Here is a 27,282-nt window from a genome sequence, read left to right as displayed (position 1 = left end):
CCCCCCAAGCTCCTGCTGGACTGGGCGGACTCACCGGTACCAATATACAGCACGTGGTAGAGCGTGTCCTTGGCCTGCACCAGGTCCACCACGAGGTGTGAGAAGCGCACGCTGTCCTGGGTGACACAGGGCTCGGGGGTCACCGGCTGCACGGCCTCACTCATCAGGAACAAGCGTTGAGCATCTTGCAGGCTGCGCTCCGTCAGGTTCTCATTGGGGCCCACCTCAGGCAGAGTGCCGCACTGCCACGGGGAGGCAGTTTGTAGGTGCACTGTCACGGGGCTGCCACCATCCCCTGCACCCCTTCTTCAATTGTTACCCAGGTAGCCTGGGGCAGACTAGATTCCTTATCTGGTGACCACTGCCAACATCCCTATTGCATCCCCCTTTTAGGGAGAAATACATCCTGAGCCCCCTTTTAGGGAGAAATACCTCTTTGGGGGGTGCCATGGGAGAGGAAGGATCTGGTGGGGCTGGAGAGGAGGAAGGGGATATGCAAAGGGAACTGGATTATCCAAAAACCCAGTTCACTGGAGTGTGGACTTCGTGCACTGCTGTGTACCGTCCCCATGCTGGGCCAAGCCTTGACCGCCCTCTCCTCATCCCTACCAGCTCAAAGTTCTTATGCCCTTTCATCAAAGCTGAAACGCAACTGCCATTAATTGAGCACCTACTACATATATTCCAGGTGTGGTGTTGGTGCATATCAACCATGGGATATTACCTGTGATTGACAATATTATCCCTACGTGACAGACAAGGAAAAAGAGACTCAAGGAGATTGGGTGACTTGTCCCAGATCTCTTGGTCACTATTACCAGGCCTCAAAGCCTGAAATCGTTACTACTCCAGAATGCCCCTCCTGTGCAGGCAGTTGGATGGATGTAGACTTCCTTTGCCCATAGGCTCTTTCCCTGCTCCATCACAGCACTGGGGATGCTCACACCACCCATGGCTGTGTCCCCACCACACCTAGGACCCAGGAACCCTTCCAACATTAGTACCCACACTGGGTAGACTGCACGCAAACTTTAGCTACAGCCCCTGAGTTCTGGCCAGGAGCTCATGTGTGCTGTCCTGCTCCCCTGCACTGGCTAGAACTGAGTTCCCGCCCCCCTGCCTCCCTGGAGCGATGGGGTCAAATTTAGAGGTGACTCAGAGAGTGCGGACTTCTGTGCCCCACTCCACTCCCCTTCTCACACCACAGCCTTAGATGTCACCACCCTCTTAGGGAACATAGAATTCAGCTTGTGGCTGGTAGTCCGGAGAAGGAGGAAAGGAGAAGTGAAGCTGTACCTGGAAATTGGGGGTGGGGTTGGCGATGGGGAGCCAGGCAGCCCTGGGGTTCTCCTGGTAGCGAAACGGGCCATTGAAAGCCCGGGAGATGGCACTGAGGTTGAAGGCGCAGACAGCAGAAGCTGCGATGCTATTTCTGAAAGGCAAGATATGGGGGGATGCCGCCCTCCCTGTAGGTAGGCACCCTCCCCTACAGCTAGCTGGGGTCCCGCTCCAAGGCTTATTAAGCACCAGTGAGGAGCCATGTGCTGGGGTGTCACAGACGGAGAAGACCTGGTCCCCACACTCTGGGAACCCTCTAGGACAGAAAGACCCACTGGTGAGAAGCACAAGTAGCCCTTCTGTGCTGCGTGCACATCCTCTTCCCTGCTCCATGAGGGTAAAGCAAGGTCAGTGGTTTTCGAATATTTTGGTTCATGGTCTACTTAAGAAGTACATTTTATATCACAAGTCAGCATAACACAGAGGCATGCCTGCACACACGTCTGCAGTGAGTTTCCATGAAACAGTGCTTTTACGAAATACATTAGATTCTGATATGTTCATTCCATTCCATTCTGTTTTGTTTAACCTTTTTTCTTTTTTGAGAAGCTGTTTATCAAACCCCTGTATATGCCACAGCCCATCACATTCTACACCACAGGAACTGGAAGATCCTTTTCAGTCAAGGAATCAAACATTTCTGAGCCTGATGTGAACAGTTCACGGAGACAGTCACACCATACAGTTGGCTCCAGTTCCCTTCTGAGTTTCGTCACTCCCAAATATGTCCCTTTCTCTCCCCCTCCGCCTGGCCTCCGCATCTTCCTTCGTCTCCTCCAGATGCTGCACCATCCTCCTGGCTGGTGCCCTGAAGCCTGTCTAGTCTTCTCTAATCCATTCTCCACACACAGGCGGGGTGAGCGTTTCAAAATGCACATCCCAGCTGGTTGCTGGCCTGCTTCAAACCCTTCAGAACCTTTTCTTTGCTCTTAAGATAAAGATCAAAACCTTGAAGGCAGTCTGCAAGGCCTTCTGGGCTTAATCCTCTCTACCTGCCTCTTCTCAAGTCTTTTCCCTCTTCATGTTCCAGGTTGCTGCATGCTGGTCTCTGCTTATTCCTTAAACATTTGAACGCATTGTTCCCTGGGAGCAGGTTGCTCCTCTTCCCTAGTTTATTTCTATTCATTCTGTAGATATCACTTCCTACAGGAAGCCTTCCCTGATCAACACCCTCTCTATACTGTCAGAGGTTTCCCTGTACACTTCTCTTTCTTTTTGCAGCACTTATCACAGCTAAAACTGGGCATTTCATAACTACCCTGCTTAGATTGTTAGTCCTTTAAGGGCAGGTCCAGGTCTGCTCTTATTCATTGGTGCTCCCCTTCGGCACCCCACCACAGTAAGCACCTGGCATGGAGAAGACACACAATAAACAACCTATTTACCTCCATAATAATAGTGTTATTTTCCCTTGATGCTCTGCAGCGGCTCCTCCTTTTGCTCATGGGTACACATGTTCTGGTGCTGAACTCATGGCTGGTCATAAGGTCCTGGGTGTCAGCCCCTGGCCTGTGTGGACTGTGCTGCACGTCTGTCCCCTGGCTCGGATGGCCTCTCTGCTCTCTGTCCCCAGCCTGTCTTTCATTCTTGTCCATCCCCTCAGAACACCTTTCCTCTAGCTGAGTCGGCCTTTGTCCAGTGCCTAAACCTGGGCCCTAAGGTCACTGAATGCCAACCAACAGCTTGCACATTCTGATGTTCTTACAAAAAACTCTGTTCAGCTTCCTGTACAACAAACGCTTCCTTGGTCTCTGCTGCCCACTCAGAATTGTCTATAGAAGAATCACCCAATTGGGCCAGACTTTACCTAGAGGGAGGCAGTGGGAGGAGCACTCATGATTTTCATACCAAGGAAACAGAGGGGCTCTAACTCCCAGCCAGTGTTTTCCAGGGCAGTCAGGCTTGCCAGAAAACTCTGCTGGCTAGATTTAGCAGGATCAAGAGTCCTGGGGTTGGCAGAAAGGAAAACACCCCTCTAGGCCTCCCTGATGGGCTGCTGCTTGACCCGCTGGGGACAGCCATCGCCTATCTGAAGCCAGCTGCTTCACTCTGGTTTTTGAAGGTTCTTCCTTCATGGAGCCATAATCCAGCTCCTTTCACTCTGACCTGCACTGGTGCATCACAGCAACCCAAGAGCTTACCACTCCAGGGGCAGCAAGTCACAAGGTTCTAATCTGCCTGGTGCACACACAGCGTTCTCATTTTACAGAAAGTGAAACGAGGGCCAAGAGACAGACATGCCTGAGCCCAGCAGGCTGGGAGGCCAGGTCTGGGCATGACCCGGATATCACGGGGAGGGTGGCAGAGGGTGGGGACTCACACGTTGGTGGTGAAGACCCCGTAGATGAGGTCCTGCTCGGGCAGGTGGAAGGCACTCTGCAGCTCGTTGTAGTAGAAGGGGACCTCGCCCGGGCGCGAGCAGTTGAGCCGGGCTTTCATGAACGTGGTCCACGTGTCCTCCAGCAGGAAACGGCCTCCCACGTCGTTCTTGCACACGCGGGCCACCCGAGAATACACAGTGCGCCCACAGTCATGCTCCACCGCGTTCTCCCGCAGGAAGAAGTAGGCAAACAGCCCAATGTCATACGCTGCCACGAAGTTTGGTTCTGGGGGCAGAGAAGGAGCAGGGGGTGGATCAGATCATCAAGAGGAAGGGGGCAGAGTTGGGAGGAATTTTTCCCAGATGATAGCTTAATGCCGCCACAAGTATGAGGCACCTCCAATCCAAAGTGCAATTATATGGTGCCCTGGGGACTCTGCTCCCACCTCCGATCCAAAGTGCAATTATAACAGTAGTTAATGTGAACTGCTGAGCGTTCACCATGTATCAGACTCTAGGATTAGTACTTTATGTGAATTAACCCATTTGATCCTCATAACAACCTGTGAGGTAAGTACCACGATTTTCTCCATATTATAGATGAGAACACGCGGCACAGAGAGGTTAAGGACTTGCTCAAGGACACACAGCTTGTTAGTGGAGGAGCAGGGATTCAATCTTAAGAGACAGGACACTCATACCACCCTTCTCCTATCTCTTCTTTCCCACAGCCTTTTTCTCCTAATACCTCCTCCTCCCCTTCCCTCCTAGGCTGCCCTCCATCTGTTTGGGTCTTTATGGCATTTATGATTTCTTCCAGAGTCCATCTCCGGCATTCTCTGGCTCCAGGGCAAACATCTGCTCCACTCTAGACCTCTCAATGAAGTGAAGCAGAAAGGACTGATGAGGGGTCAGGGTGGGCAAAGTCAGAAGCAGGGGAGCCCCCACCCCAAGGCTGGGCCTCCTTACCATTGAGCCACTTGGAGTTATACTGAGCAGTGCGCAGTGGCGGCCCACGGCCCAGGCTGCGGTAGATGGCGGGGTCCCGCCCTGAGAAGTCGATGACGGTGGCCGCGTAGAGCTCCCCCTGGGAGGAGATGACAGCCGTGGAGTTGTGGCGTGGGTCGTACGGGCAGCGGGCCACGCCGTTGATCTTCTCCATAGTCCGGCTGAGGTTCCCCACCTGGGACATTGGGACATGAGGGAGATTTACCCCTGAGTCCCGAGAGCTATGTGTTCTTCCCATCCCAGAGTGTTGTTTCCCACGGCGTCCGGTCTCACCGGGCCTCTCCCTATCTTCATTTTCCACCTCGTCACTGACCATCCCAGAGTGGCTCTGAGGAGCAGCCATCATGGAGGAGGGAGGTTGTATCAGGAGCTCCATCAGCCTCTGGCTCCTGTTCCCCCACTCAGGACCCTTCAAGGTAAGGCTGAATGACAAAGTAAAGGAGGCCCAGATAAACTGAATTTCAATGAATAATCTTTTAGTATAAGTATGTCCCAATTTGCATCAGATATACTTATGCTAAAAGTCATTTGTTGTTGAGTATGGTATGGGAACATACATCTGAAGAGCCAGGAACCTGTACTTCTAAAACACAGTGTCCTAAACCAACGTTAACACAGTAAACAAATACAATATAAGTAAATATATAAGTATATCATGTGTTGTTTATCTGAAAATCAGCTGTAACTGGGCATCTTTTTTTTGTTTTCATTCGCCTATTTGCTTAATTCGACCACCTCAACCCGAGGCTGTGTGCCTGGAGGACAGAACTCTAGGCAACCCCCCTCTGGTCTCCTGCCAGCCCCGGCCCCCACCTGTCTGCTTGAACACACTGGGGAGAAGGCATTGGTCCCACACAGGAACACCTTCCGGCCGGCGACAATCAGGACTCTCACGTAGTTCTGACACTCCTCCTGAGGCAAGACAGGAAAGCAATAGAGGGGCAGCTCTCGGGGTGGGTGCTGGGTGTCTTTCCTCACTGCACCATGGAAGCCTGCGAATATTCACAAACACTTCCCTCCGCTCCAGGTCTGCCCTGCTCCATGTCCAGGCTGCTCCTGGGACAGCCCCTCCACACGCACCTCTGGTCACTGTCCCTTCAGATGTGAACCCTGCATTCCCACATGCGCTGGAACCTCCTGCCTTCCACCTGGGCCTCGTGCCCACAGATGCTCCTCCATCCCTGAGATCACAGCCTGCGGCCAGCTCCTGGCCAGCTGGACTGCCCAGGCCACATACCTCGGTCTTCCCTTTGCTTTGGCAGGAGCGGCGCGTGTCCTCGTTGGAGGACCACTCTGTGGCCTGTGGGAGGAACACACAGACCTCATTGTCTGCCCCCTCACCGAGCAGCAGCCAGGGTCTGCAGTGCCGGGAGCGGGGAGGACACATTCCTTGCAGAGGGCTGTCAGATCTCCCTGCCTAATGCACACCCCCTCGGCCTAACACCCTCCCCGTCATGATGGGTCAGAGACGCCTGACTAACAGCTCCTCCTCCCTGCACACATGCACATGGCACCATCTTCTTACAGCCCCGCAGGCCCTCCCCACACCCTCTTTTCCCAGGTAAGCCAGGGAGTTGGAAGTGGCCAAGGGACCTTCTCTCCCACCCCAGCCTCTGAGTGGGAGACAGGAAATATGCCCCTGTTATGTGTCATATGTCCCCAAGATGTGTGGCAGGCAGGGAGGAAAAACCAGATTTGCAAACCTTAGACACAGGAGACCTACTAAATTTTCTCATTACAATCCTGTGAAGTAATTTTTTTTTTTTTTCTTAGCAGATTAGGAGACCCGGGTTTGTGTGACTTGCTGCAGGTGGGTGATAGAGGGGGATCAGAACCCACTGCGCTTTTGTGCCAGGGCTGTTGACATTGCCTGCAGGTGAAGGGTGTCACTGCTCCCTCCAGCTGCCCTTCAGAGGGTAGGAGGGATGGCAGAGGCCAGAGACAGAAGTGATGGGGATGGTGGGGTCCTGTGCTTACTGTGTTTTTTGTTCTTTATTGCACTGTCTGCAGGATTTCAGACTTTCCTTGGAGCACTATTCGTGCTCACATCAGGCACAGTCTGGGAGCCAGTGGGGTCCTGAGTCTGGCAGGGGCTCCATTATTCTGTGCAGAAGACCCAATGGGTCGGGGTGGGGGGTGGGGCACAGCTTCCATTCAGGGACCCAGAGGACATTACCATTAGGAGAGGGTGTTCCCCATCTGGACCCCACCATCCCCTTCACTCTGTCTCTCCTCTCTGTCATCCCTCCTACCCTCGGAAGAGCAGCCAGAGGGAGCAGTGACACTCTTCACCTCCAAGCTGTGTCACCAGCCCTGGCACATGACTCATTAATATTTTTGTACATACATGAACTGTCTACCTGTCCTGGGGGAGACCCTCAGCAAACAGCTCCTTCCAAATGAGGGTGAGGGAGAGCCCCTACTCCTATCTTTTAAATTTCTAGCAAAGGCCCTTCAGGGTGAGGTGGCCACCAGCATAGCAGTAGGAGCCAGTGTGGGAGGGGAGAAAGGCATCTGGGAGGGAGCAGCAGTGTGGCTCTTGGCTTTCTAGGCATGGGCAGCCATAGGCAGGTGCTTAGGGGCAGAGGGCGGGGCTGACTTGTGCGGCCCCAGGAGTTAGGAGTTGCTGATGAGCTGGTCACTAGGCCCTGGAGCAGGCTGGGTTATCCTGCAGGCCAGGCCAGGAGCTTCTGCCTCTGCTCCCAGAACTTGGAGTTGGGTGAGTGGTCTCTGCACTGATCACAGAGCCACTGGGTCTTCTGCACAGAAATAATAGGTCATACACAGGACCCCCTGGCTCCCAGACTATGCCTGATGTGAGGAAAAAAGATCTCATAAACAAGAAATCTTACGGCTACCAGGGAAGAAAAGAGCAAAGACCCCCAAAACTGCAGATGCCCGACTGTGGCAGCTGCAGGGGGGCTTTAGGAGTTTCAGAGTAGGGGGGCATATTGGACGGTTCAGCCTTGTTCATAAGGGGGTGTGGGAGCCACGGGGGTGGGGGGCAGGTATGTACAAGGCAAAGGAGTCCGATAAAGCCACATGGTGCTGGACACCAGGACAGGCATGGTGCGGACACTCGGCCACCTCTCTGACCCTCACCACAGTTAGAGAAACACTTAGCCGTTTGCCCATTTTACAGGTGAGAAAATGAAGCTCAGAGAGGTTGAGCAATTTTCCCATGGTCGTAAGGCCAGCAAGCAACAAACCCAAGATGCAAACACCAGAGCTCAGCTCTGCTACATCCTGCAGCTTCTCGCAGGAAAGATTTCTCAAACCAAAAGTTAGAACATATGGCCTGAAAAGAATATGTATATTTATAATGATTACAGCACAAAATGAGCTTCTCTGAGGCATTTTATTTATTTTTATTTTCTTGTAAAAAGTACTTTTGTCAAAGTAATGATGTACAGTTGAAGAAACTAAATAGTATGAGAGAAATTGTTTAAAAAAAATCCTAGCAACCCATTTCTCCATACGCCAACCCTATTCCCAAGGGATAGTTTCAGCTGTTTTTCTGGGTGTGTGGTGCAGGGTATGGGGGAAAATTGGGAGGCACCGGGGAAATGTGTGTTTTTCCCAGTTTCCCAAACATATGCATCATTCTCAGGCCTTTCCTGTCATGGAGCTGAAGACTTTCCCCATTCTCCTAACCCCAACACACACACATTTCCTCTCTCCCTGTCCGCTCATTACAATCATGCAATATTAATTATTTAACATTTATATGTAATTATTTAATATTTTAAGCTATGGGTTAAATTTACATATTATGAATATGTAAAAATTGTCTACTGCTGCCAACTAGTACCCCTGATTTCACCGAATGTAAGATACCATCTGATCACTTTGCAATATATACAGATTTTGAATCATGATACTGCACACCTGAAACTAATGTCATATGTCAATTACCCTCCAATAAAAGATACCAGCGATTATAATACGAGCGCCTAAAGAAAACATTTTGTCAAACTGCTTTATTATTTACATTTTAATGTAAACTTATAAGAAATGCTCTTATTTGACACTTTTATGACATATCAATATTTCCATCCAAAATAATGTAAGTAAAACTGAGTTAGTACCCTTAAACATTTTTTGAATTTAGAGTTCATCTCTGCTAGACTCACTTTTCTATTTGCTTGTGATTATTTTTTGTTTATTTTAGAGTATCATTTTTTGGAACCATCTCAGGTAGCAGTAATCCCACAGTTTATATAGAATATTCTATCTGGTCTCCAGAATTTTCTTCCAAGCTATTGACCCCATTTTACAAATTTGGAGGCCAGTACTGTGTTGATCTTACCAGAATCCACAGAAGGTTTTCTAACAAGCCAGAATTCATATTCCTTTTCATGGAGCCCAAAATGCCAGGTGGGATGAAATGCTGTTGGGTCAGAACACCAGAAACAGTGAGCAAGGTGGTGCCTACATTGGCGGTGACAACTCCGTTGGACCAGTGCTGTCTGACTGTGACGAAAAGATGTGGCCTGATTTCAGTCTCACTGAAATGTGAGAACACGTGTCCCTGAGAATTAATGAAATACACCTATTCAGACAAGGTTTCCTCTCTCAGAAGGCAGCTGTGCTCACCACTATACCACCGACACTGGTTTCTTTCTTGACCTGCTTCTTCTTTTTCCTGAACTGAGCAACTGTCCATGGCTTTGATTTTCTTCAATTGCTAGTGTAGCAATTACTAAGCGGCTTGTGTACCTGTTACTAAATCCCCCCGAAACACTTAGAAGTCTGACAAATCTTTCTCAGTATCTTTTGCCAACTGTACACAGAAATGATTCAGATAATCTTTTAATCCCCATCGTCTCTCAAGCCCAATATCCAGCCTCAGCCTCCTGCCCCAGTATGGATTGGCTGGCCTTGAGGCCTCCTGCTTGGTTGTTAACCTGGGGACTTATTTTCTGTCTTCCCATTTGCTGAATCCCTTGTTTACCTCTTTCTTGATTTAACTGCTTTTTGGGGCACAATGCATTTTTAGAGTTTTCCTAAGAAAAGTGCCATGGGGATCAATTTTTGAAAATCTTGCATATCTGCTTCACTCTAGCTTCACACTTGATTTATAGTTTTGACATATAATTCTAGTTTCTAACTCAGAATCTGGATGATATTTATCCCTCCACTGTCTTTTAAATTCCAGTACTGCTATTAAGAGGTCTGATGTACTTCTTATAGTCTAGTGCTGCTGAATGAGGGGAATACATGTAAAAAATGCATCACTGGGCAATTTCATCATTGTGTGACTCTAAGGCCAGGTAGCATAGCCTGGTTCTATTTAGAGACCACTGATAGTGATGTGGTGACTAAAATGTCATCAGCTGCATGTCTGCATTCCCCATCCTTTTTCTTTAGCCTCTATAAACTTGTTCTCTTTAATCATGAACTTCACACGGATGCGTCTCAGTCCAGGTCTTTTTGGGGGAGCTCAGTTAGTCCTTTCAAAGTGAAAATTCATCCTCTGCTTTGACAAATGTTCTTGTTATTTCATCTTTAATTCTGTTCTTTTTTTTTTTTTTTGCAACTTTTATTAATTCAACCCACTGCTTGTCTCTGTGCATCGATCTTCTAGTTTTCTATTTCTCCTCTGTTTTTCATTTCTTTTTTGTCATATTAATTTCTGGGAGATTTTCTTCAACTTTATTTTCCAATCCTTCAATTCAGTTTTTACTATCAATCACATTGTCAATTTCCATATTTTTAACTTATTGTTTTATAAACAAAATCTATTTTAATCTCAGAAGACTCTAGTTGGCTTTTCCAATTAATGCTTTAAAATGTTTTCTTATACTTCTTGGCATTGTTTTCTATAGCTCCTCTCATTCTGTTCGCATGTTTGTTTTGATCTTTCTCAATTAACACCTATGAAATAATCTTGCTGGAATCTAAAGCGAATAAAGTCCTTCGTTCTAACAATAAATTTAGAGATGATCCAGGGAACAGAAGAGCATATTAAGTTATACCATCTGGATTATAGTTTTGGTTGACATGACTCCTTCCTATGCTTTACGTTGCCGTTTAGTTTAATGCACTTCACCGCATTCCTCGGGGCCATTGTCCAGAATGGCTTAATGCTTCACGAGATGGTTTGTTCCTTCTAAGTGTGCTCATCAAACCAGTGCCTGGCAAATACCCAGGCTCATTTTAAAACTGATAACACAGAAGAGAACAACTATTCCAAGAAGGTCACTGATGTTCCTGTGCTGAATGCCCCTACAACGTCTAGTGCCCTCCAGACCTGAGAAAAAAGAAACCGTCACCTCATCTAACACATCCTCACATTCTTTCTTTCATATATACTTTTCCTTCACTTGCCACTTGAAAGAAAATAGTAACGGTTATTCTCCTGATGTGGCGCCACTCACTAATAAAAAGCTTCTTTTGTGGAAACAATTTCACGGTTCATAATCTGGCTTTCCAAAATGCAAGTGTTGTGACCTGGTTAGGTCAGTAACACAGTCAACAAAATCCAGACTGTGGGAAATGTTAAAGGAGAAATGACCAGATTTCTTCCATAAATAAGCTGCATAGAGAAAGCAGAGAAACATTATCTTGGTCCCATACTCAGCTTTTTCCCTTTCCTGAGGTCTCTGGGCCCTTCCTTACCAGTTGTGTCTCTGGAGAAAGGGTTTTAGTCTCCTTTTCTACATAAAGTAGAGGAAGGGGCTGCAATATGGAATGGGACAGGAAGCTAGGTTCCAACCTCTCAACTGAAAGAATTTCAACCATTTCTCATTTTAGCCTTGAACCTCATCCTCACATTCCACAATGACTGACACCGATTTCTGAGTTCTTCTAAGGGGTTGCTTCTCCGCTATATCTCCCTCTGTCATTTGTTTCTGCTCTGCTAATTCATCCACTTTCCATTTTCTCATGTGTTTAATACCTTCTCCACTGACATCTTTTGTGTTCTGTCATTATAAATCCATACCTTTAAAATTTTCTTGCTGTCCTTTTGTGGGGGTCAGGTAATGGAGTGGAGGTAGACATGTAAGGTCAATCTGCTAGTATAATCTTCTAAACTAAGGTTATCTCAGAAATTCCAGAATGACAATCTTGAGTCATAGTCACTCACGGTGGGCAGCTAAGAACTGGATAATCTCTTTGTAGACTCAACAACTCCTCTAGGTACTAAAGACAATGGCTGGACCTCAAAATATCTTCTGAGCATCAAGTTCACCACTCAGCAACTCTAGCTTAGAGAATGCGAGACTAGGGCTCAGGAATCAGCATCTCCCAGGCGCAAAGCCCCAGAAGACTTTTCATGTACCTGAGCAAGACAGCCCTCCTTTCTGCACTTGCAGGATATCTGGAAGCTGTAACAGGGAAAAGGGAAGTTCCAGGTTCCCTGCCCCACCCAGTAGGAAGGTGGAGCTGAGCAGAGAAAAGAGAAGAGAAGGAATCTGAGGAGAAGGAAGCAGGATGGAGAGCCAGAAGGAGACACATGGAACAGCGAGCATGTGATGAAGAAACCGTGCTAGTTTCTTGGCCCTGAGTTGGTTGAAAGACCTGTGGGTGAGAGACCTGTAGGAAGGTTGACTATGGCAGTGTTTATATTGATTTTGATTGTGCTCTTTTCCTCCCAGACAATGTTGGTGACTGACTGCACCTTAAAATCTGTGCCACCATAGATATGGTGGTATGGAAATCAAAAGGGGGGAATTGTAACAGATAAAGGTTTCATGGACTCCGCTCCCACTCCCAGAACTACAAATCCCATCAATACCAAGAAGAAGCAGCTGGGACGTGAAGGCGGAGCTGAGCAGCCAGCCAGATAAAACCACACATGTGGGCTCTGGGGGCTCTTTTGGCCTGGTGGTTCGTGCCTGGTCGCTTGGCTCTCCTTCAGTTTTCAGCGTGCTGGCGGAGTCCAAGTCAGCAGAACTGGTAGGACATTCTAGTTAGCTTGTATTTCTCTTTTTCCCTGGATTGTTCCTTTACCTTTCTCCTTGTAAATAAATCCATTATCAAACCTTTTTGTGTGTGTCCACAGTACGATTAAATCTAAATCTTAAACGCGTGGGTGAGAACCCACATATAGGTAACCCCAGTTCACACTGGGGTGCCCTGTAACAAATCCACTGCAATTAGGCCTCCAGCCATGTCATCCCCTGGAACTGCTCTGGTAAAGATCACTCAAGAGCTCCTAATTGCCAGACCCAAGTTAGTTTATCACACTGTCCTCTTGGGCCACCGCCACCTTTTCGTCCTCAAAACCAAGGTATTAAATTACATTGATAAATAACTATCACGGGTGAGCTGATATGATTTCTGTTCCGCCCCAGCAAGGATGTGCATACACACACCTGCACACACAATGACATTCATTCTCACACTCCACATTCACTTTGCCATTTTTGCTTAGAGAATTGGGAAGGAGCTGAGTATTTAAATTTTCCTTAAGGAACGGTAGTTTACATAAATTGTTTAATAGGGGCTGGGTACTTGGAAGTCCTTTTAATGGACACTGGTTTGCATAAACTATTTGCACTGAGAGTTTTCTTTAAAGGATGTTAATTATTAAAATCATCAATAAAGCACAGAGTTTTAAGTTTGGTTAAATCATACCCTGGGGCCGAGTGAGAGGATCAGTTAGCTGTAATGGAGAGTTAGAACAGCACACCCTCAGGCAGTATGGAGAATAAAAGAAGCTGGGAGGGAGAGGTGATGGCCCTGCTTCCTCCCGTGGACAAAGGTTTCTCAGCACTTGGTTGCTTGAGCAGCATCCGAGAGCAGATATCAAGGGCTGCAAGCCCCTGAACAGGAACTAAAGCCCAGAGTTTTTGCTGAAGCTGGGCTTGTTTTTGTAGTCAAAAATCAGGGTTTCTCTCCAGAACAGATGATCGGCCAGAGGACAGGAGGCAGAGTTCTGCCACTTGACTAGTGACCAGTCATCGAATAGTCCACTCCAAAGTCTCTCCCCTCTTCCCTCTCCCCTCTGTGAGATGTACTCCTCACCCCCATAGTGGACATGAAATGTATTTATTTTTCTTCTTGGTTCTGTCATGGAAAATCAGGCTGAACTCCTACCCTGAGTAGTTTGCAGGGCCCTTCAGCGATCCCCTGAAGCTGAGCCCCTGGCCCAACCACCAGTTATGGGGCTAATACAACATGATAGACCAAGCCAGTACAGAGCTGGAAGAACCAAACTCCAGGCCTCAGTCATCTAGCTGGAGGGTCTGTTTCAGATTAGGTCCCAGAAACATGTCACATGGTTCCCATCCCAGAAAGGGAATCACACATGATCGCTTAGATTCTTACTCTTTAAAGCAAGACAGAGCTTCATTCACCTTTGGACCTCAAATGCTTACTGCTAGGTCAGGGCTGGCCCTGGCCTTTAGTAGATATTTATTATATGTTTATTGGGCGATTAGGTGGCTGCATGTGCAGGATGGCTGGCTGAGTTATGGAGAGAAGGATAGATGGTCAGAGAGGTGGAAGAATGGCATTTCCTTGTAGGAAATGGATGACCCCAACTGCAATGGCCCTGGGGACATTGTATCAAGTGTACCTTGAAAAAACAAGGCCAGAGTGTCACGCCAGCTCATCAAGGAGGTCTCCCTTTTCTCAACTGCCCATTGCAGGAAAGGTTCTACCAAATAGCCCAGTGCTTGACTATCTAATTAGGTTATAGCTTTAGTCATCAGCTTTTGCTTTAAGCCAGGGCTTTTCTTACAACCCTTTTGTCCCCAGCTCAAGACTAGTATATGGTAAGTGCTCAATGTCATAGGAACCAAGGTTCTCCCTTCACAGAAGAGATGGCCTTCCTTTATCCAGAATGTTTGGATTCTGCAAAGATAGTTTGGCATCTGTTTCTCAATCTGCGATATGTTCTGGATCAAGGAGTTCCATTAAAATACCTCTCAGAGCACTTAGGGAATTATGCTTGGGGAGTCCTTCTTGGCAGCTGATAATAAATCAATCACAGTTCAGTGAAAATGCTGAATTAGAATGGGATCTCTCAGGTCAGGCTAAGACAGGAACCACGATACCCTTTCTCTCCAGGCCCAAACTCAGAGATCCTTCTGTGGATTTCGAATGACCAGTCATTCCAGAGTGCTGCACCGTACTGGTTTTAGCACTAAAAATCCTGCATCTTAGGAAACCCTCAGTTTCCAATGAACAGGGACAGGCCACCCCCCTGGTTCTGGTGCCCTCTTCTCCCTTTGCAGCTGTCTTACACAGATGTCCTGTGTATGCCACCGGGTTTATGTGGTCACACCCATCTCCCAAATATGTCACACCTGAAAGACCAAACTGACGCCATGCAGGCTTTAGAATGCTTCTGAACCAACCAGGCCTAAGTTTTGGTTATCAACAAGGCGCCAAGGCCGAGTTTAACTGTAAATGTCCTAATCTTGCTCATCCCATAGCAACAGCCAACTAGCAAGTAGGCAAGTAACCAGTACATATCAGAAAAAAAGCCAGATGTCCTAAGGTATGCGGGCCGAGTAGTGAAGGTCACATCTAACATGCATAGATCAACCGGGTTAAGACAAGATAACTTTGTTCAATGTCCATCAATCAATGTACTGCTGAGCAAAAACTCCCCTCTGCTGGGCTAAATCTCTCCTCTTCTGTAATAAAAACCCTCCCTGCCCTGAGCTCAGGGCTCTCAACTTCAACTGCTGCATTACTACATGTTGGGAGCCCAAGCTCGAGCTTGCAATAAAGACCCTATCAGAATCGGCTCCTTGGTGGCCTTTGGGAAACTCAAAACCTGGCACAGCAACACCCATCTCCCAAATATCTTCCCGGCACTACCTTGAAAGCCAGGGTGCATCACAGCCAGTGAAAAGGGCTCCTGTTTGCAACCCTAAGGACTGAATTCTGACTCTTGTTATGCTGCCCCGGCCCCAGTTCCCAAATACTAGAGAAAGGAAGGGAAAGGGAAGGAGAGAAGGAAAGGGAGCAGAGAAGAGACAAGGGGAGAGGGTGAAGGGGAGGAGATGTACCTGAAGTAGGGAGACATTGGCCAGGCTGAGTCTGAAGAGGTAGTTCCTGTGAAACAGAAATGAAGATTGCAAGTCAAGCTGGATCTGTAGCCATGTCCCTGAGGCTCCCGCCAATGGGCTCCAAGACTGGGGCCAGCTGAGGGTGACCCCCTGGAAGAACTTTGCCCCCATCGCAGCATATTTAATCTTCACAGCAACCCCCAGGTGGAAAGAGGCAACTCAGTTTTCTAGATGAGGAAGCAGGTTGGATAAATGGTCTAAGTCACAGAGGTAAGTATGTGAAGGAGTTGGAATTGACCCACGTTAGTATATTCTCGAAGCCCGCAATGTCTCTTCTCTCCATCTGGCCAGCAAGTCCTTTCCCAACCATGGAGCTCTTGCAAAGACCCAGATGAACTAACTTCTTTCTTCCCTGGCAACTACCCTGACCACTTCCCTTCCTCAAACAGTCCGGCCATGTCTCCTGGCTCCACACCTTGTGCCCTGGTGTCCAATCTGTGTTCTCATCTTCTAAGGTTCCTGCTGCAGTCTGAGATGCTGGATGCGACCTTTCCCTGGCCACCGGCGTGGACCACCTCGGGGCCCCTTCCCCTCGTGGCCTAACCAGCACACCACAGCCAGCCTCATCTTGCTCAAATACTTTTCAGGCCATCAGCCTGCAGCTCAAAAACCTTAAATGGCCCTCCCTGGTGACTCAACAGGTTAAAGCACAGCTGCTTCGGTGCGAGTTTGAGCCTCAGCCCCAGAGGTGACCCACCTGGCACAGCAGACTTCTCCTGACCTGCCCGCTGCTCCCCTCAGCAATCTACTTGTCAACTTGTCCATTATGCTCCCCACTCTGTCTCTGGTGAATCCTCTCACTGCCCCTGCACCTGTGGCCTGCACCCCAGATCTGTATGCATAAATAAATAAATCTTAAAAAAAAAACCAAAAACAAATAAGGAAGCTGATGTCCACACAAAAACCTGTACACATGTTTATAGCAATCTTGTTGGTCATTGCCAAAACTTGGAAGCAACCAAGATTTTCTTTAGTTGATGAATGAATAAATAAGTTCTGGTGATCTAGACAGTGGAAAAGAATTCAATGCTAAAAGGAAATGAGCAATCAAGCCATAAAGAGACATGGAGAAACCTGAACTGCCTATCACTAGCCAAAGTAAAAGGTGACACACTGTATGATTCCAACTATAGAACGTTCCAGAAAAGGCAAAAACGATGAAGACAGTAAAAAGACCAGTGGGTTCCAGGGGTTCAGGGACAGAAGTGTTAAGCAGTTAGGGCAGCAAAAATACTCAAATACTGCGAGTATGAGAGCATGATGGTGGCTAGGCAACTATACATTTGTTCAGACCTATAGAATGTGTAGAACCAAGGGTGAACCATAACGTCAACTATGGCCTTGGGGAGATAATTGCATGTCAAGGTATAGGCTGTAACACACAGACCACTCTGGGGGGGGGGGTGGTAACTATGGGGGAGGCCATGCATGAGTCGGGTAGAAACGATAAGGGAGAATTTCTGTACTTTCCCATTAAGTTTGCTATGAACCTAAAACCACTCTAAGAAAAAATATTTTTTAAAAAACCTCTTTAACAACGTGGATGCTAGAACTACCATGACCCATTGGTACTGAACACCCACAGCGTCATGACTGCTGGCACTGCTCTGCACCGACTCTGGAGCTGCAGGCTCAGATCAGAGTGTGGCAGGACCAGTAGGTCAGCAGGTCACACAAAGTGACTGCAGGGTCTAGTGGCTGAAGCCAGAGCACATGGCACGGCACAGACAGGGAATTCCGCTCAGCCACTGTCTGGGGCCAGGGGCTTTCTGAGAGCCTAAGCGTCGGAATTGTAAAATGGAGAAACAATCTCTTCCTTATTTCACAAGGCCTCAGAGACAGGGGTGCATGTTAAAAGGGCTTTATTAATGTCAAGCAGATGTAAAGTCTTATTTCCCCCCAACAATATTCTTTCTTCCTTTCATTTTTGGTTCCTGAAGCTTTTGGGAGTACTTGCTTTAGAAAGTTCTGGCCTACCTCATCTACGCTGAGATGAGAGGAAAGATTGTAGATTGGGTAGAATCAGGAAGGGCCCAGCTGGAGAATCCAAGGGCCTGCGGAGACACCTTAGGCTGGGGGACTTCGCTTTCCCAGCTCTGGCTCCAGGCCCAGAGCCCACTCAGCTTCTCTGCTGTCCTGGGGCTGGAGGGGCCTCACTGGGGACCTTGGTTCCAAGCCTATGAGATTCCTCCCACTCCCTGCTTCATCCCTCCCTAAATCCTAGCAATGCCTCCCCAGCCCCCCGGCCTAGGGACAGATGGGCTCCAGCTTATGGCTCCTCTCCAGCTGTCTGTGCAGGTAACACAGGCATCTGCTCACAGCTTTAAAAAATTAGGGGAAACATTGCATCAGTTTATTCACTTTTATCCCATCAAAAATCATTCATCACTACACTACTCTCTGCTCCTCTGGGAGATGGAGAACAGAGAGAAATCTCTATAGTCTAACCTGCCCTACATCCTTTATGGAACAAGGAGGAGTATAAGGAATAAAAAACTTCCCTGGCCTCAATTCTAGAGGCCCAGGGATTCACAAAGACGGGGGTGGGGGGTGGGAGGTGAGTGGGGAGGGAGGGGAATGTCATGCAGAAGAGAAAGAAGAAGGAAAATGACCTAGACAAAGGGAGAAAGAAGAAGCGGGGAGCAGCTTCGTTCACTGTAAGGGGTGAAAGGCACCAAGACCCTGCCTGGTTTTCCCCTGTTCATCTGAGAGCAGAGCCAGGCTGAACCCAGGAAAAGGTAAGCGGCCACTTGTGTGGGTAGTGCCCAGGTGGATCCAGAGGAGCAGTAGAATTCCAGGCAGGTGACTTAACCTGAGTTTCATTTTCTCGGTCCATCAAATGCAGATGATCACAGAACCTACTTCCTGGGATAGTCTGAAGATTAGATGATTTATTACAGGCCTGATGGGCTACATTTACTATGTGGTTTAGATGTTTTACTATATATTTGGTACATAAGTTAATGCCTGGCATGTGGCAGGTACAGAATGGACGGCAGCTTTCAGAATGCTTCCAGGGGTTCAGAGCAACTTTAAAAAAAAGATTTATTTATTTATGCATACAGAACTGGGGTACAGGCCTGAGGTGCAGGAGTGGTGACAGGATTCACCAGTGACAGAGTGGGGAGCAGAACAGGCAGATGGACGAAGCACTCTGCTGAGGGGAACAGCGGGCAGGTCAGGAGAGGTCTGGTGTGCCATGTGGGTCACCTCCGGGGCTGGGGATCGAACTCTCACTGAAGTGCTTGGTGCCGCCAGCTTGCAGGGCTGCATCCAAACCTGTTGCACCACCAGGGAGGGCCCAGAGCAGCTTTTTAAAATACACATATACATATAACTGGTGGAATTGGAATAAGACGGGCTCAGTGCCAGCTCCCTGGTGGTAACGTATGAGCCCTAAGCAAGATGTTACAAGATGAGGGAAACTGGGTGAAGGTTACGGGCTGGCTGGCTATCTCTGGATCATTTCTCTCAACAGTGACTTTCTCTGCTGGGAACATAGAGTCCATACTCATATGTACTTGCATATGTACAGATTATAACCTCCGGGAGGTCATGGCTCCAGGGAGGGGCCTTTCTTGGGGTGGATGGGGGGTCCTGGTTTTCAGCTTTATCTTTTGGATGTTAGACTATATTGCTGATACAAACTAATTTTTTATTTTAAAACGGAATGCTTTTTTTTAGCCCCACTTCACAGCAGCCTTGTGATGGTGGCAGCACAGAGACTGTAATTCAGACTTTACAGATGAGGAAACTGAGGCTCAGAGATCCAGATCACCTAGGATCAGCTCATTGGCTCTGAGTCCAGAGTTCTGCTACTGAAGTGCCTTTTTTTCATACCACCAATGAGGGAGTGTGGATACTGAGGAAAGCCCAGGGGTCAGATGGTCAGTTACACAGCATAACCTGGGGGTGCCCACCATCAGGGCGATCCTGCAGATCCACTGAGCCAGAGGCGCTGGGGTGGAGTGTCTGAAAAACACCAGTGCACTTACTTGCAGGTAACAGTCTCACTAGCAGCAATAACGCTTGCAGGCTCGAGGAGAACTCGTCCCCATCCTCTTATCTGGCTCAGTGATTTGGGAAGTCACCTCTTCCCTGCCTCTTCATGTTTAAACCAAGGAAAATTGGATGTCCAGACCTGGGTGTGCCTCACCCCCAGAGTTTCTGATTCAGCAAGTGTAGGTGGAGCCCAAGAAACTGCATTCCTAGAAAGCTCCCAGGGACCACTTTTTGAGACTCACTTCTAAGTGAGTCTGCTTCTAAGCTTCCTTTCTTACCAGAGTTGACAGTCTATGGTTTTAGGAGAATGATTTACTCTTAGACCTCCCCATCAAGTTTCCACAAGCACTCCCTGGTGTGCAGGATCTGTTGAATTACCACCTGAACAGTGGGGCCAACGGAAAGGGGCAATGAACAAGGAAGAGAAGCACACAGCCTATGCTGGCATCCAGGGTGCAGGTGAGCAGCTGGCCAGCAGGGGGCCCCTGGGCACTTTCTCTGCATGGAGCTCTCAGGAACTGGCAGATGGCCATAGCTTCCAGGGCCTGGGGTAGGAGGTGGCCAGCAAGCCTCTCTCAATATCTGCTAGCCACTGAGCTATGTGACTTGCTCAGCTATGGCCATCTAAATGTCCACTCTAACCCCTGCCCCCTTCTGTAGAGGACAGCCATCCAGAGAGACCACCTAGCAGAGAGGAACAGGGCCCAAGGTAAAGGTCTACCCAGGGGGTTCATCACAGATTACCTCCCCCCATTTCTGATCACCATACTTCTGGTCCCAACCCTCCTGCACGTCGTTACCTGGCTCCCACGATGAGCTGGTTCCTGGAGGGATCAAGAGCAAGCTGGGAGAAATCTCGGGCTCCAGGATAGGTGAAGTTAGAGACCCACGGCTTCAGGTCTGGTAGAGGGAGAGGCAACCACCTGGTTACTGTTAGCCCCGGGACTCCCAGCGGCACCAACCTGGGGTTGGTGAAGTCAGCTTGTGGTGAGGCAGGGGGACTCAGGGATCTGGGTGACTCTGTCTAGCTCTGTGAGAAGCCATCTGGGGGACAGTTCAGATGACTCCACCCCCCTCAGCCCCACCACCTGCCCAAAGGGAAACCTGTAATCCCCCTGACACCCCCAAAACCTCAGTGGCCAATTGTCCTTTTTTTCCTTTTTTTCCTCTATTCAGCATCATTTCTTGCCTGGACTGGTGCCAACAGCCTTCGAACTGGCCTGGCTCCCATTCCTGCCCCTCCAGTCCCTTTTCCACAAGGCAACCCAAATGACCTTTGTAAAGTGAAAATCTGATTATGTCACTCTCCAGCTCTTTAATCATTCCCAGTTGCCACCAGAAGTCCCAACTCCTGAGCAGGTTTTGGGTTCTGGCCCCACTGTCAAGTAGAATGCTTGGCACATTAATGATCTTGTGATCCACTGAAATAATGATGCCTCATCTATTATATGCCTTCTCAAAGTCTTTACTCACCCACTCTAAACTAACCACTGCACTTCACTAAACTAGAACTGAAACATTGCAGGAGCCTGCAAACCTTTGTACTTCTGTTCTCTCTCATGGAACAGTTCCAGTTCATCCCCATCCTGCTACCTTCAAGAAGTCACCCCTGACCCCCCAAAGTCAGGGAAAAGCATTCCCACATTTCCCTCTAATTGACTGCCATCAGAGCCACAACCACACTGAGTATCTAGTCCAGTAGTTTGGGGGCAGGAAAGACCTTGCTTCTTGGATCTCTAGCCCCCGCCCCCATACCTGGCAGTGTGTGAATAAATATATGAATAACCTTCAATTCCCTCTGTACAAGAGAATCAGGTTCTTGGACAAGGCTCTACAAGTGGGGGAAACAGAGGTGGCTAGAGTCCAATTCTGTGTCTCTAAAGAAGGTTCTTCCCAACCAAAGTCACAGCCTTTCATGGGGATTGAGCAGTAGAGTAGTAGGAAGCCCTCCGGTGGGCGAGGTGACGTCTGGGGAGGGCACCCTCGGAGCAGTGATCAGCTGACTTTTCCTCTCCCTCTGGAGACCTTCTCCCATCTTGATCCACAGTCCTTAATAGGACTCACTCCCTCAGCTCTGTCTCATGGATGGGAGAAAACTGTACCACTTCCAGGGAGCTGTGAGGCAAAGGAACTTGCATATTGCTAGGGTTAAAGATGACAGGGTACTGAGGTCCGATGCTTTCTCTCTGTAGTGCCTTAGCAACTGGTTCACAGAGACTCAGAGAGGAAGGCGAGTGCGTGTGTGTGTGCATGTGCGCGCGTGCGTGTGCCTGTGTGTTGTAATCCAAGGGAAATAAATCATCGCTCATTATCCCTCCACTACAGAGTAAAAGCAGCCCTTCATTTCTGCACGACAGGCAAACACTTAATCGCTCCCTGGAGAACTGGAGGTTTTGTGAGTTGGATGTTTTTCAAAAAACTGTGATATGCATGATTTAAAAAAAAGAGGAAGAAATTCTGCAGCAAAATGAAACAAGCCCTTTGGGGTTGCCTCTGCCCTCAGCAGGTGACCATGGGTTGGCAAGAATTGTCTTGCATTTGCAGTGGCATTTGGGCAATATTGTATAAAGGGAGGATCTTGAGTGGGGTAGGTTGTGTTTTTAGCTGACTTCAAGGCCACTCTCAGAAATCCTGGCTAAATATTATTCTACCTTAAGACTAAGCCAAGAGTCCTGCTCCTCCAGGAAGTCTTCCTGGATTATAAATTTGCCACCCTGACCTTATTTTGTTCCACATCCTCTCAACCCTCTGTTCTTCCATACTGCATGTTGTTGTCACTCTGAAAGTGCTCATGTCTGCTTTCTGTGTGTGGAGGGGATGGGGTGGGGACGTGGGTGGAAAGGCAGGTGACGGATGAGGGGTTTGCTGCTGTCTCCATCAGACAGGCTGTTAACCAACAGTAGTAACCAGGTCACATTTTAATTCCCTCCTTCCTTTCCAACAGAGGCATTTCAAACGTGGGCTACTGAACAGGGGCCAAGGATACAGCAAAGCTGGAAAACTCCACTGGGGACTTCTTAGCTCAATCTTAACTCAGTGCCTTTCTTGGGGAGGGAGAGAGGGGGAGGGAAAGCAGGATAGAACTAGAACAACAATAGGGACCTGGGGATGAGGGAGTGGAGGGTCATGGCCCCGCCCACATTCTGTGACTGACAGGGGCCAGGGGAAGGGGCTACTGGGAGTGAGAGTCAGGCAAGCTGGAGTGGGTAGAGACTCTGAGGGGTGAGGCACAGTGATCCTAGGGGAGCCTTCTGGGGAAGGGAGCCAGGTTCCTCTTATTAAACAGGCAAATAGGACCAGAGGGAAGGCTGTCTTTAAAACACCGAGCACGTCTGAGTACCGCACAGCGAAGGGTTTGGATGGCGACTTTCGGAGAAAAATGACATTCACCATGACGAGCCTGTGATTTTAATTATGGCCAATTCAATTACCCACCTTGTGGATTAACCACCGCCAGTGTTAACGCTAGACTGCTTTCTCCCTGCCACCTAGCAAGGCCATGTTGTGGCAAAAAAAAAACAAAAAAAAAAAACAAAAAAAAACGTGCAGGCCAAAGAGAAACACAAGTGGCCCTTAAAAGACACTCACAGGAGAAAATTTAACCTTACAAAACAGGAAACTGTCTGCCAGATTGTGCAAGCGGCGGCACCTCTAGGGTATGAGGGGCTTTTTCGCAGATCAGTTAGGTGTCAGGGGAGAGGGGAAGGCACAGCTACCAGGGTGGAAGCCTACAGATCAGTGAGACATTTAACACAACATCTGAGGGGCTCCTGGAAGCTGGGGTTTGGCGCTTTGGATGGGGACGACTTCTTGTCAGCCAGAACACTGTCAGTCTCCCAGCGAAAGCTGAGGTCCTCATGTGTGCTCAGAAGTGCCAAAGGACCCATCAAGTTCTGTGACAAGGGGACTGGGGACCAACAGGAGTGACATTTAGGGAACAGCAAGAGAGGTTTGAGTACTCAGTAGAAACTCTTTCCCACTTGAATCCCACAGCATCCATCTTTGTGACTAGGTCAACAAGGTCCAATAAAAGCTTGGAGAAAGGGAGCCTCCCTGGTGGCCTAGTGGTTAAAGCTCAGCACTATCACCTCTAAGGCCTGAATTCAATTTCCTGCCAGGGAGCTGACCCACACTGTGCAGCACACCTCTCCTGCCTCGCCGCTGCTCCCCTCAGCAGTGTATCTCAGTGGATCTGCCTATTCTGTCTCTGGTGAATCCTCTCACCCAAGCATCTCTCGCCTACTCCCCTTCTTCTACAAAATAATAATAAAAATCTTCTAAAACTCATTTAAAAATACAAAAGTTTGGAGAAAGTTTAGGAAACCCCAAATTGGGGCTCTCCCTAGTGGCACATGGGGTTAAAGCACTGCATTATGAAGCTCTCTGAAGCCACTGCAGCACCAGTTAGATCCCCAGCCAGGGAGCTGACCCACATGGCGTGGCAGACCTCTCCTGACCCGCCCGCTGCTCTCCTCAGCAGTGTGCTTTGTCCATCTGCCTGTTATGCTCCCCACTCTGTCTCTGGTGAAGCCTCTCATCCACCACACCTCTGGCCTGTACCCCAGTTCTGTAAGCATAAATCAATAAATCGTAAAAACCCCAAATTGTTAGAAGGGGGGTGATGGGGCAAGTGGGGACCGATGGGACTAGGGAGTAAAAATAGAGGTGATGTTGTCCATGTAGGATTGACAGGCCACCTCCACTTGCCAGAGATAAGGGGACCCTTTAGTCACACTACATCAACTGTCCATGTGAATCTCAGCTTCATTTCTCTACTCTGAAAGAGGGTAAGATGGAAAGTCAGTTTCTAACACTTCACAAATGAAAAATGGTGGGAAGGGAGCCAGGCACTCAAGGAACGCATCTCTTACCTCCAAAGACCTTCCCATCTGCAATTTGCTTCAGTAAAGACCTAGCTGGCCAGGGGACAGGGGATGCCTGCTCTCCTTCCATTTGTCCCTGTTCCCAGGATCACCAGCCCCGTAGCACCCTGGCCAATCCCGAGAGGAAATGTTTCAATGGGAGCGGCCACAGGGACCCCCAAGTGAGAACAGTCCTCAGAATCTCACTCCTCTGTCCCCCACTTAGTCCTCGCCTTCAGTGGCAGCCACCAGCTCTCCGGGAGTCATCAGAAGTCTGAGGATGTGCGCTCATTTTGTAGGCTTAAGGACATTGCTAATTTACTTTAATCCACTTAAGCCTTCAAAGCCTTAGATCCCAGCTCAGAACAGACAGCTCCGAGAAGACAGCTGGAAACCCTCCTCCCTGAGAAGGGAGCCAGTCTGCAGCTGGGAATCCTGCATCTCTAAAAAGCCCTTAGCACCCCCCTTTCCCAGCCCCCAAATCCTATTCATACTACTACTCTCACTCCTCAAATCTCATGCAGGTCTCAGACCCCCTGGATTTCTGTTTGGGCTCCGTTTCCACCTTGCCCTCCTCCACTGGTTGTATGTAATCCAAGATACTGGTTCCATCACAGGACCCCAGAGGGTAGAGCACTGTCTCTCTGTCTCTCTGCCCTGGGAAGTGGGAGGGAGCATTGGATGGGAGTCAGGAAACATGCCGAGGCCTGGCTCTGACTGGTCTTTCAATCTCTAGTCTCATTCCTCCGATTTGTAAAAGAAGGTGCCTCCCTACCAGGGTGACTGAGAGGAGGAAATTATGACAGTGCTTATTATACTTATGAATCGGGGGACATCTGACGCTGTATCTGCAGGTCCCAGTGTGGGTTGCCATGGAAGTGATGGATTAATATGATCTTAACACCACCAATGATCCCCCAAATTGGCTAAAGAATCACAAGAAAACACCAGGGATGCCCCAGTGTCTGTGTTTTGTAGAGGATCATCAGATAAACATACTAGTGTTGGAAATCTTTGTGAGAACTTAAGGAACCCCTGAGTCTGTAGAGCAATTCCCAAGTCCCAATTTGGAAGCTGCTTTCCTGATTGGTCACTTCCCTGGGGGTTCCTAGGATCCCCAAATGGGCATCCTTGTAGCTGTTAGAAGCAGAAGGAAGTTTTCCAGACTACTCCAGGCTCTCTTCCTAATGTGGATCATCTTCATTCTTCTTCTGAGAGAAGCCAAAGTTCATGCTTTCAGGAGCCTAGAGCTGAGCTTACCAATGAGTCCATGGCCAGTCCCTAAAGGCAAAGGAATCCTAGAGAAAGACCCCTGCCTCCCTCAGGCATAGAAGAATGAGAGGCCTAAATAAATTGTCTGGAGACTAAAATCAGACCCTTCCAGCCCATAACTTCCCATTCCTTTTTTTTTTTTTAAATATTTATTTATTTATGCACACAGAACCAGGGTATAGGCTTAGAGGTGCAGGGGCGGTGAGAAGATTCATCAGAGACAGAGTGGGGAGCAGAACAGGCAGATCAACAAAGCACACTGCTGAGGGGAGCAGCAGGTGGGTCAAGAGAGGTCTGCTGTGCCATGTGGGGATCGAACTTATACTGAAGTGGCTTTAGCTTCTCAGTGTCGTGCTTTAACCCGCTGCACCACCAAGGAGGGCCTGGCTTCCCATTCTTTTTATATCTATCTCCAAAGGAAAATTCTCCACACCCTATTTGAGTGTAACATCCCTGGACTCCCAACAGCCAGAGAGCCTCCACTGAAACCAACCTTCAAGACACAGTCATTGTAAAAAGAGGACCAAGTGGGAAGCAGCGCTCACCTGCAAAGGCCACGGTGGGGTGTTCCCTCAGGGTGCACAGCTGCTGCTCACTGTCGACATCCTGTGAGCTGGTGAGGTGGAGAACCAGAAGTGTGAGGCTGGGTGGCAACAAGGTGGCAGCCAGGGGTCCCAGGAACACCATGTTGGGTCTCTCTGCAGTCACAGTTCCAGGAGGCAGGTTGGGAGAAGACCTGCAAAAATACACTCAGCCTCACCATGTGCTCCCTTAGCAATGCCAATTTCTCCCAATTTCCTCATGATTGTCAATGGCCCCATGGGCTTTTTGTTTGTTTAAAAATCATGTTATTTAGTGTTTACTGCGCTCTAGGAATGCAGAGTGATAGATCATCTCTTGAAAGCTAATTTCCCCCTTGTAATAGTACTTTGGACAAAACTGACAAATTATAGAGCTTTTTCTATTACGATCCCAAATGACTCAAAATTAGTTTTAATGACAAAGGTGGTATCTAAAAGACTTTAATAAGTGGAACTAGTACATGAGGTTAGCCATTTGTAAACTGATCAATTTGGATCCATAATTGACAACTAATACTAGGAAAAATTCCAACTGATAAAAAAATTTAAATGTTAAGACTAAAAACCACAAATATACTAGAAGAAAATGTGGGTATAATTTTTTGGTAAACTTGTAGGAACCATGACTCAAAACACAGAAGTTATTAAAGAAAACATTGATAAACTTAAGTAGCTAAAAATCACAAACTACTGTACGCCTGTACCCCTTCCTCCAAGTGCTTGTGTATGCCTGTGTCCTTGCACACAACCCTATCAATCAAAATCAGAAAGTAAAGGCTGGAAAAAAATACTTGTCATCATATCACAGGCAAGCGATTAATATTCCTAATATATAAAGATCTCCTGGGAATCAAAAAGAAAAAGACCAA

General features: G+C 48.3%; 1 protein-coding gene across 1 annotated transcript in view; it reads right to left on the bottom strand.

Moving 5' to 3' along the window:
• SEMA5B (sema domain, seven thrombospondin repeats (type 1 and type 1-like), transmembrane domain (TM) and short cytoplasmic domain, (semaphorin) 5B) overlaps positions 1 to 27,282 on the bottom strand; it is a 105,283-nt gene that overhangs the window by 11,519 nt on the left and 66,482 nt on the right. Inside the window, exons 2-10 of the mRNA XM_012730461.1 lie at positions 26,378 to 26,568; positions 20,499 to 20,598; positions 15,637 to 15,682; positions 5,904 to 5,966; positions 5,480 to 5,578; positions 4,628 to 4,841; positions 3,659 to 3,944; positions 1,297 to 1,432; positions 35 to 242 (exon numbers count right to left, since the gene is read on the bottom strand). Of these exons, the coding sequence (XP_012585915.1) occupies positions 35 to 242; positions 1,297 to 1,432; positions 3,659 to 3,944; positions 4,628 to 4,841; positions 5,480 to 5,578; positions 5,904 to 5,966; positions 15,637 to 15,682; positions 20,499 to 20,598; positions 26,378 to 26,519 (1,294 nt within the window). The 5' untranslated portion in view covers positions 26,520 to 26,568. The remainder of the gene's footprint in view (positions 1 to 34; positions 243 to 1,296; positions 1,433 to 3,658; positions 3,945 to 4,627; positions 4,842 to 5,479; positions 5,579 to 5,903; positions 5,967 to 15,636; positions 15,683 to 20,498; positions 20,599 to 26,377; positions 26,569 to 27,282) is intronic.

This window comes from Condylura cristata, unplaced genomic scaffold (assembly GCF_000260355.1).
Source record: "Condylura cristata isolate star-nosed mole 26May11 unplaced genomic scaffold, ConCri1.0 scaffold00003, whole genome shotgun sequence".
Classification (NCBI taxonomy): domain Eukaryota; kingdom Metazoa; phylum Chordata; class Mammalia; order Eulipotyphla; family Talpidae; genus Condylura; species Condylura cristata.
Note: the sequence above shows the minus strand (reverse complement) of the source record. Positions and strands in the feature narration are given on the sequence as shown.